The sequence below is a fragment of the Eulemur rufifrons genome, chromosome 15 (genome assembly GCF_041146395.1).
Source record: "Eulemur rufifrons isolate Redbay chromosome 15, OSU_ERuf_1, whole genome shotgun sequence".
In the NCBI taxonomy this organism is placed as follows: Eukaryota; Metazoa; Chordata; class Mammalia; order Primates; family Lemuridae; genus Eulemur; species Eulemur rufifrons.
The window spans coordinates 76294725-76305471 of NC_090997.1; the positions used below are offsets into that span (position 1 = coordinate 76294725).

The 10747-nt window shown below is 35.1% G+C and overlaps 1 protein-coding gene across 2 annotated transcripts; it reads left to right on the forward strand.

Moving 5' to 3' along the window:
* Positions 1-2285: 2285 nt before the first annotated feature.
* CENPW (centromere protein W) lies at positions 2286-9997 on the forward strand. Of its 2 annotated transcripts, XM_069488838.1 has the most exons (3): positions 2286-2411; positions 8136-8249; positions 9950-9997. In XM_069488838.1, the coding sequence occupies exons 1-3, from the start codon at positions 2286-2288 to the stop codon at positions 9974-9976; spliced, it is 267 nt and encodes an 88-aa protein (XP_069344939.1). In that variant the 3' UTR covers positions 9977-9997. The 2 variants fall into 2 exon arrangements, with proteins under 2 accessions (XP_069344939.1, XP_069344940.1); XM_069488839.1 differs by lacking the exon at positions 9950-9997 and having other exon boundaries at positions 8176-8253.
* The last annotated feature ends 750 nt before the right edge of the window (positions 9998-10747 follow it).

The window sequence follows — 10747 nt, forward strand, 5'->3', positions numbered from 1 at the left end:
TTTATTCTAAGTTATGATTTTTATTCCCACTTAATATTTCCTAGTAATGTCCCTTTCTTTTGGATTACTGTGTTTGATTTGAAAGGCATCTTTTGATCATGGAAAACACAGCAAAAAGTCTAAGGTTGCTGGCATTCATATCAAGAATTTATTTCAAAGCCAATATCTTTCATCAGCACTGGAAAACAGATTTGTGTCCCTGTAACCACTCTATATTCAATCTGAAAAATGGCATGGTTAGGGAGGAGAAAGTGATAGAATTATACTTGGTGCAGGTCAAAGATTTGAATTATCAATATAAATTAAGAGACTATACAAGTAAGCTAAAATTTCCCAAAGTTTCTGGAGTAATTTGTCTTACAAATAATTGAACTGATGAAAATAAGAAATGGTTTCCAAAATTTTGTGAATTCTGTATTTCACAAGTGATGAATGAAGCCATGAAACAAATATTGTAAACAAATTTTGCCAACTGTGATGCACCTGGCAGATTATAACTTTTATTTCAACCATTACTATAATCAACATAGTTTTTAAAGGAGCTAATGAAATGTTTGTAAAACTCTTGCAAACTATCAGATTCTACCTATAAATTTAGAAAACGAGAGCTTTATTTCTTCTAAAGGGTTACAGCCTGCTAGATGGTCATTCTGAAAGGTTGGTAAGTGTAGCCTCTTGCCAAAGTCCTAAAACAGGCACTTTGAGGGAGGGAGGGCTAAGACAGGAATGTAAACTGAACAGTTGGCCAAGTATTCAACAGGTTACAGGAGGAGCTATGAATATTCATGAATGTGGTTCTGATGCATGTGTATTGAACAAACATGCATGTAACATATGACACAAAAGCACTCAAGTTTGTAGCCTCTATAAAACCAGCCAGAACTAGTCCATGGTTGGCAGTCTTCTTATCAGGAGAAAGTTATTGAAATCAGTCTCTTGTCCAATCGAAGTTATGGCTTGTGGGGGTATCTGGCAGTGAGCTTCAAATTGTTTTAATATTGCATATCTCGAGGTCAGTGCCTATTTAGCTGCTAAAGAAAAACTTTGTGGCAGTTAGAAAGCAGTTTATTCCTTAAGTGTAGGGGTGCATGACTTAACCCTTGCCTCTCTTGTCCTTAGTTCTTGTTTATCATTTGGTATCTTATTGCTACAAAGAATCTATTCTGTCAGTCTTAAGCTGGTTAGTTGTTTTGTCTAAACCCAAAAAGGCAGGGGGTATAATGAGGCATGTCTGACCTAGACATGGCCTCCTGTCATGGCCCAGAACTCAATTTATCAGGTTTCTGTGGGGTCTCCTTGGCCAGGAAGGGGTCCATTCAGTCAGTTGAGGGCTTAGAATTTTATTTTTAGTTTACAACCTTAAAGAGTGGTTCTCAGATTAGCAATGCCAACATCTCCTCTCCTGAGTACTGTACTTGTTAGAAATGCAAATTCTTGCCTCCCACCCAGATCTAGTGAATGAGAAATTCTGGGAGTGGAACCTTGCAAACAGTGTTTTAACAAGTCCTCCAGGTGATTCTGATGCACATTGAAGTTTGAGAACTACTTCTATGGTAGCACAGAAGATAGAGAAGTTAACCACTTGGAAAAGTAACAAAAGCTTCAGCATTTATACTACATCTGGGAAAGTTACTGCAAGGTTAAGTGGGAGGATCCTTAAAATTAAATGGAGCAGCATTTGTAAAGAAAAGCTAGAATCATGAAAAAGCCTAAGGTAAGAGCAAATGAAATTATGTAACAGTGTACATTGTTAACTGTTACCATCAAAAAAGCATACCTTGCTAGGAAGGCACTGGTCCTTTAGGAATCCTGATAAAACATCACAAACTTCTTTTTATCCATTTCCTTTTTAGTACATTGGTATTAGGCTCAGTATAAAGTGAAAGCTTGGAAAACAAGTGTAGCTGCCTTGGCATACCAACCAATCTCTCCACAATTTCCCACCATCTCTCGGGAACCTAGGAGAAATAGTTCCACACAGCAGCTATATAATAAAGGATGAAAGGAAGCGCTTTAATGACGTCACGGAGCGCCTGGGACCCGGCCTCCCTGGGTGTTTTCCACCTACAGCACCCGGGCGGCTCCGGAGGCGGGGCTTGCGCCGGCTTGACGTCAGTATAGAGCGCCCGGCGCGCTCTGTTGGCGGCGGATTTGAATTCTAGGAGGGGTCTCAGGGCCTGAAGAGGCATTAGAGAGGCTGGATTGTTCTAGCTGTCCCAGTGGCGGTGAGCTTGTTTGCGGTGCGGGGAGGTCCTGGAAAGCTGAGGCGGCTGCTGACAGGGAGGATGGTGCTCTCGACCACAGTCTCCCAGAAGAAGCAGATAAAGCGGAGGGCTCCCCGCGGCTTTCTAAAGCGGGTCTTCAAGCGACAGAAGCCTGAACTTCGTCTGGAGAAAAGCAGCGACTTACTGGTGAGATTCCATTCCTTCTCGGGCTGGGAATGGGGCCCAGGAAAGTACGGGAAATGACCCTTGTTTCTCCTTCCTCCGTCAATCTATAGCTCATTCAGGCCCATGTTTAAGGCATTTCCAGCAATGACTAGGTAAGTTTGCCCCAACCTAGCATGTCAGTTTATATTCCTGACGTTTAGTTGTATCCCGGTCCGCCGAAATGTAAATATCTGGATCTTTTAAAAAGACTGTTAGCCACGTCAGCTTAAGGAGAAAACTAACCTAAAGTTCCTGCTTATAGTTTTAAAATCTCTCTTCAGGAGCACAGTTCTGGCATTGTAATTAGAGTACTTGTGAAGGGTGTGAAAGATACAACCTTTTACAAATAGATTTTGGAATTCAGTCTGGGTCATTATTTTAAACTATTGTTAAAGATATTGCCTATATGCCTTTTAAGTGCCTCCCTTTTTGCCTCCCTCCCTTCTCTTTTTACATTGTTAACCAAACACATTGCCCAGGCTGCTTGCTAAAGGACGCTGATTTGAAAGTTTATTTGTAAGTAGAATGCTTTCAACTGTGAATTCATTTTCCTAGACAAATAATAGAACACCTATTAGTTCAGTTTGAAGCCAGACCACTAAACTCATAATACCGGAAGCATAGTGCTGTCCTAATAAATGGCCCCAACCAAACCACTGTATAATAATGTTTCTGTCTTGAAATAAATTCAGAGTTTATGTGCTGAATGCCTGGAACACATATTCGTGTAGCACTATTTCTGTAGGTGTAAACCGTAGGAAGCACATCCTGTGGGTTGTCACAAGAGCTCTTTGTGTAAAGGAGTCATTATAAGTGGACACTTAATTTCCAGGAGATCAAGGTAAAGAATAGTAGATAATAAGTACGTACTGCATAGATTGTCTTGGCCTTGCATCATTCCAGCTGTTCTTAAACTGCATTGGTTTTTCTACCTCCTCTTTTCTCTTTAGCCTCCCTGAGTTCTCCACTGCCTCTCTGTTGCCTCCTTTTTGCTAAAGTACTGTAGAATTATCTCCACGATTCCCTTATGTGGTCTCTGAAGTCAAAACACAACATTTTTCTCCCTGGAAAAATACTCCTACTATCTCCTGCCCTCCTTTTTGTTCCTTTCTTAGATCTTGTTTTTTTTTTTAAAAAAGGCAATATATGTTTTATACCCCGGCCTCAAAACACTACCCCATGGTCGTGGTGGAGGTAGTGCAAATGAGTTGGATTAAAGTGAAATTCACTTGCAAAACATTTTTAGGTAGTTTATTTTGGAGTTTTCAATGGGGCTTCTAAATGGAGGGGAAGAAAGGCACCAGATCAGGGATATCCAGGAGACTGCCAGGTGGTGCAGATGGTTTGGCAGAAATTTCTCAAGTAGTTAGCATCTTCCCACATTGTCCCCTTTTTGCCCCAAAGTGACCCATAGGCAGGTGGGCTCCATGGTGGGCTGGGCTCCAGGTGGCGTGGGAAAGAAGGGAAGTTGAAATTCCAAGCAGTTGCAGTGGTGGGGGAAAGAAAGTTCTTTTAGCCACCACCTATTCCCAGGTAGTGTGCTTGTCCTCTTTGGCTTTTGTTAAACAGTTTCTTTCACTGTCTTGTATATGGCATGTATCACCCTATTTCTTTGCTTATGGTTTTCTGCTCACCATTGATACTCCATAATCTTACCCAGCAGGTGTCCCACATCATCCATGAAGTTTTCCACAGTGAAGGCACTATGTTTTGATTTCTGTTTTTTTCCTGAACTTGGATGGTAGTAAGAGTGTTCATCATATAATTTAGCTATTGAGACTCTAACACTGTTCTCCCAGTGTGGTATGCAGCTTCTTGAGAGTAGGGAACCTTATCTCCTTTTCTATCTCTCATCTCTGTCTTTAACCCAAAATGAATCTACTTTTATGCTGTCTTTTTTGCATGATATTTCTTTTGCCTGAAGATGTCTTCACTCCACTCAGCAAACTACAATTTTTTCAAAATTCAGTTCAAATGTCACTTCTTCAGGGAAGCCTTCCTTAATCTCCTTAGAAAGGATCAGTCTTACCTTCCACTCTATTATCTGTTGTCACACATTTGTCCTTAATTTCTTTTTGGGTTTGATTGTTCCACGAGTCTGGGAACTTGCATTTGGAAATTTTTGTATTCATATTTTTGTATGTTTAACATAATATCTTGAACATTTTGAGTACAATTGTTGGAAATACATGATAACTTATGCAGATTGATGTCATTTCTAGCATTTTACTTATTTCTTTGTATTATTTTATAAAATAATATATAATATATATTATTAGTTACATAACTATAACTAATAATATAGTTCTGCACACTGGCTTTTTGTTATTTTGTTTTATGTCTTATTTGATTATATATCCCTAGGGCTAGTACTGGTGAGAGATTTAACATCTGTTAAATTTGAATAACTTGTTCAGTTTTCTTGTGGCTCAGTTAGCTTATACATTTGTCACAAAAGAATGCTGCACAAATATCTGGGTGCTTATGGTTTGTGTAAAATTCAAAGGTGCTATGACAATGGAGAGAGGAAGTCAGGCTGGCCCAGTCTTTCTGTCAACTGAGACTGTCAAGAAATGGATATTTCTTTGTAAATTATCTTTTGATTTAACTTTCAAGCAAGCTGATTTTTTTTCCAAAGTAAATTATTGATAGAATAGCTTATTTTTTTCAAGGTTGAATGCCTAGCCATATTACCTTGACACAGTTTTTGTTCTGACCATTTTAATAATAAGCTTTAGTTCATTTTAGTGGCACCACTCAACTGTTTTATGACATAGATATAGGTTGCTTAAAAAATATTTCTGTGACATCTGGAAAAGTAATACTAATTTGTCTCAGTATGTATGGTTCCTGCCCATGAAGAGGAAAGGACATTCTGTGTAGGTTAATAGCATGAACTAAGTCTTAAAACAGTGTTGTTTCATTAAAAAAAAAAATTTTTTTTTTTTTTGCCTTGTTTGGGAAAATATGGAGGGATCTTTTCTTCATGCAATAATTATTGGCTACCTACTTGTGTTGGACAATGGACTAAAGGTCAGTGGGGATACAATGTTGAGAAGGATAGACATAGTTCTTGTCTTCTTAGTACATTGAGGAAGACAGAAAGTATAGCATAATGTGTTATGTACAGTGAGGAAGTTCAGGGTGATGTAGATCACTATAACCTTACATATTGGGTAATGTTGGCCTTTTCAGGAATGTCAGCAAACTGTAGGATGCTTGGAGGAGGCAAAGTTGTATTTGAATTGTGAAAGAAGTTCAGAAGACCTAGTGTAGAACTGGAAGCTGAGAAAGGTGAGAGATAAAACAGGAAAGGGCCTAGTCAAGTGGGATTTAGTGTTAAGGAATTTGGAGTTTACCCTGATAGTATATGGAAGCTATTTATCTTTAGAAGTGGAAAATATAGATTAATAGATGAAATAATACCATATTATGGAATGTTTTTGCTACCAAAGGAAATGAGATATCATAGGAAGTTTTAAAAATTGAATGACATGGTATAATGTAAAGAATTGGAATCGAGTTGCTTTACCTCAGAGTCCTTGTGAGTTAACGAAAATGCATCAAAAAAGTACTAAAAGATTATCACCTTCCATAGATTCTTCATGTTATTAAATTTAAGTTCCCAAACCCCCGTTTTCTTCAGATATAGCAAGAACACTCTTAAACACCTATATAATGATCCACTAAAGATTTCTGAGTAATATAAAGCATTTAAAACACATTACTAGTTATTTAACATTTAGTGAACTAGGAGTGTTTGTGTGCAGTATACAACATAGTGAATATTAAGTATTGGTATGAATTGTTCTTCTAACTACAAAGATTGCGTGTTATGATGTAAATAAAAAAAGAAGTCCTATATTAAAGATACTATCTAATTGGATCCAAGTTGATAGTGCCCTCAGGCACCTGGCAGAAGCAAAGGATGGGGAAAATGTGGGCAATAATATAAATAATAAAGCAATTCTACATATGATCTTAAAGGGAGGGTTGAGATAGGACTTTACACTCCCTCTTACTTGGATTATGTGTACCTTAACTATTTTTGAGGAGAGTGCATATCAACGAAATTGCATTTTTTTGGTTTGGATAGTGATTTTGGGTAAAATGCTTAGCAAAATGTTATGTTCATATTCAGATAGTGATATTGTATATGTCATTACTTAATATGTATATAAACAAGTGTAGAGCTTGTTTATATACATATCATTAAGTAATGATATATATATATACACACACACATATATATATATAACCTGATTATGTTTTACTTATATGTAGAGCTTATAGGAATATGCAAGAAATTGTCAGCAATGGTTGAATGGGAAATGTTGTAGGAGAGAGAATTATTTTTGACAGTTTACTTTTTTGTAGATTTCTTATTTTATATTTTTATTTTAAAATAATTATGGACTCAAAAAGTACAAAAATAGTATAGAATTTCCATGTATCCTTTACCCAGCTTCCCATAATGCTAACATCTTACATAGCTATAGTTCTTTACAGGCTTTTGAGTTTTGTACTATCTGCTTATATTATCTTTTTTTTTTTTTTTTTGAGAATATGTCTTTTTTTTGCATATTTTATTTTTTAATTTTTTTAAATATATTTTTTATTTCAGCTTATTATGGGGGTACAAAAGTTCAGGTTACATATATTGCCCATGCCTCCCCATCCCCCCGAGTCTGAGCTTCAATTGTGTCCATTCCCTAGACAGTGCACATCACACTCATCATGTAGGTGTGCACCCATCCCCTCCCCCCACCCCATCCCCCCCAGTCAGAACTTCAAGCGTGACCATTCCCCAGGCAGTGCGCATCGCACTCATCAAGTAGGTATACACCCATCCCTTCCACCCCACCCCCCACCTCACCCCCCACCTCTGTCCGGTACCCAATTGGTGTTATTCCCAAATCTGCACTTAGGTGATGATCAGGGAAACCAATTTGCTGGTGAGTACATGTGGTGCTTATTTTTCCATTCTTGGGATACTTCACTTAATAGAATGGGTTCCAACTCTCTCCAGGAGAACAAAAGGGACTCTATATCACCGTTATTTCTTATAGCTGAGTAATACTCCATGGTATATATATACCACATTTTACTATATATTATCTCTTTTAAATAATTTTTAAGAAGCTTAAAGATTATTTATAGTAAGTATTATTTTATGAGAGTTGTTAGATGACAAGTAATCTTGACTTTGTACATACACTTTTCAATTCAGCAAACTTTAAAAATTTTAGTTAAATATATTTGTTTTTGAATAAATATTTCAAGTTAAATCTGATTAAAGAATCTTAGACTTTAGATTGTAGAATAATAGCTAGCCTAAAACATAGTTGTTGATATGTTCTTATTTAAATTTATTTAGAATCAGAAGCAGGATATTTGTTCCTTAATAGAATCTTATATAAGTTTTGATATATAGCGATGCTTTACAATATTGCTATTGTCAATGGTCTTTGGTGTACGTTACATAACCTTGTTTTATGTATTGCAATGACTAAATCTCTTTGTAAGGATTCTAAGATGGACTTAGACTGAATTCTATGTAACTTTAAATAGAAGAATTAATTGACTTAATCACAGTAGCATAATAAATAGTACAGTAGTGAATTTTGGGATCATTGATTTTTGAAAGTCATTTCCAGGTATCAGTGTTTGAGTTTAAAAATCCACTTGGATTTTTTTCTTTTAAAGGTCCATCTGAGCTGTTTACTGTTTGTTCATCGATTAGCAGAAGAGTCCAGGACAAATGCTTGTGAGAATAAGTGTAGAGTCATTAACAAGGAGCATGTACTGGCTGCAGCAAAGGTAAAATCTGAGTTTCTTTTCTTGAGCAAGAATTAACTCAAAAATATGACCTAGTTCATCACCTCTGCCTGATTTATCACCAGTTAGGATAAAATGAATGTTTGCTAATTGCTGAGAAGGTATATCACCTTGAAATTTATCAAAATTTACTTTCTTCTTAATCATTTTAAATTGTCCTAATTAATCCAATTATTTTATTTTCTAACTTTGTTTTGAAATTTGAGTAACTTATGAATGAGATCTCTTACATAATAATAGAGGATTGCTTTTCATTGGTATTTTTATATAATGTAAGAATATGATGCCTAAGGCAAAGTTTTCCAAATACGTTTCTGAAAACATTATTTCCAAAAGATGTTAATAGATGCCCTACCTCAAAAGCTTCTGTGGTCAGATAAATGTAGATTACCTAACATACCATATCTCCTTGATTAGTCACAGTGTTATTGTTTATATGTAGAACTTCTTTCTGTAAGAATATGTAAGAAATTGGCAACCATAGTTGAATGGAGGTTGGTGTGGGAGAGAAACTTATTTTTGACAGTCTGCCTCTTTGTAGACTTTTTTGTTTGATTATTTTTATTGTGACATATAAGTATATACTCTTAAGAAGAGGGCAAAATAGTCTAGAGTTCCCATGTACCCTTTATCCAGTTTCTCACAATGCTAACATCTTTTGTAACTCTTATATAAGTATAGTTTTATAAAGATATCAAAGGTTATGAGAAATATAGCAGTAAGGAACCTTGTTCAACTCTGTTTAATTTAGCATTTTGTAAATTCATCTGAGTACATAATATTTTTTTTTGAAGTACCCATGGTAAACATCTTGTATAATAGAGTAGTACTGGCCTAGGGTATAGACTTATTTGATAGCCTTTGTGGAAGCCTAAAGTATTAATGTTCATGCCCTCGAATTTTTTAGGGACTTTAAATTCTCTTGCAGTTATAAACATTCCAACAAATTTCTAGACTATTAGTCAGTGTAAGTATTTTTCTGCATGTAAAGCAAAGCTTAAGAGTATATATATGTATGTTTTAATGTTAGAATTTGTTTTTATTAATAAACTATAGGTTTATTTACTTACCTAGTAGAGATTTCTCTAAAAAATTGAGATACTCTGGTTTTATGCTCCCAGCCTTTTTGCAACTAAAAATCTTCTTTTGTTTTATTTCTGCCACAGGCTATATGTTTTGAAAATTATCTACTTAACAAGCTGTTCAGCATAAAATGACCAGTCTTAGTCTCTGTATTGATAAAATTTTAGCCCGAATATAAGAAATTTGGTGTTGCAGTGGATTTATATGTTTTATAGTTGTGAAATGCCTGATTTATAATAAGCTTTTCAAATTTTAGAACATTCTTTAACTCCTTGGATCACTAAATTGTCTAAAAGCCTCAAGTTTAGAACCATTAATCAGGACAGTTTTGATTTACAATTGAAGAAATTAACGTTTAGCAGTGACTGTAAAACCAGATTTTGAGACCCTAGGCAAATTTCACATTCATTGAGAGAGGTAGACCATTTTAAAGAAATCTAAGCAATTTGTAAGGCAAAAGATTCCCTAATCACCTTCCAAATTTGATTTTATAAATTCATTCTTACATATTATGCACATAGGACTATTTAACCTTTTGTTGAGGAATTATGTTTTATTTTCCATAGGTATAATATGAATCTTTTCTTTCCCTCTCACAGGTAATTCTAAAGAAGAGCAGAGGTTAGAAGTCAAAGAACACATTCTTGAAAATTATAGGATGCATTATTTTAGGTGGTAACAGGTCATAAAAGCATTTTTTACATATCAATTGATGTTATGGATTATTAAAATATTGGTTAGTTCAGGGATGTGTGTGTTTGTCTATGTTTTTGCTAGTATTGAAATATCTCAAGTAAACACATAGGACTATTTTTCCCTTTTTTAAGAATTATGTTCTTTTCATTTTTAGTAGGCTCTAGTTCATTTTGCTTCTGTATATTTATTTCATTTTTATATACCAAAAATATAATCTTACTATATTAAGTAGCTTGAAGAGATGTATTTCTTAGAATTAAGTTTGTATGTATTTAGAATTAGCCACAATTAACTATGGGATTAATTTAATCTCTGAAGAAAAACAACATGCAGTCAAATCTTGATATACTTTAAATCTTAACTTTCCAATGCCTTTATAAAGCTATCTACTTTTTTGTCATGCCAATAGTAATAATATAATTTCTCATCTGAAGAATTGCAAACATCAGCAAGGTTTTCCCAAACCTGTCTCCCTCCCAAAATCAAAAAATAGAAATTATGGAGCAAACTAACTTCTTTTCTTCAAATCATGTGGATTTAATGGGTGTTTTTTTCCCCAAAGGAATCATTTAGAAGTTTATTGTGTATCATCTAATATTTTTATTTACTATTTTTAACTTTTTATTTTAAAATAATTATAGATTGCAACATGCCGTTGCAAACATAGTACAGAGAGGTGGCATGTATTCTACACCCAGTTT

What these genes read in the sequence shown, in the direction of transcription:
- CENPW (XM_069488838.1), top strand. Translation starts at nt 2,286, where the DNA reads ATGGTGCTCTCGACCACAGTCTCCCAGAAGAAGCAGATAAAGCGGAGG. An exon ending in AGAAAAGCAGCGACTTACTG is followed by an intron (nt 2,412 to 8,135) that starts GTGAGATTCCAT and finishes TTTCTTTTAAAG; the next exon opens with GTCCATCTGAGCTGTTTACT. An exon ending in ATGTACTGGCTGCAGCAAAG is followed by an intron (nt 8,250 to 9,949) that starts GTAAAATCTGAG and finishes TCCCTCTCACAG; the next exon opens with GTAATTCTAAAGAAGAGCAG.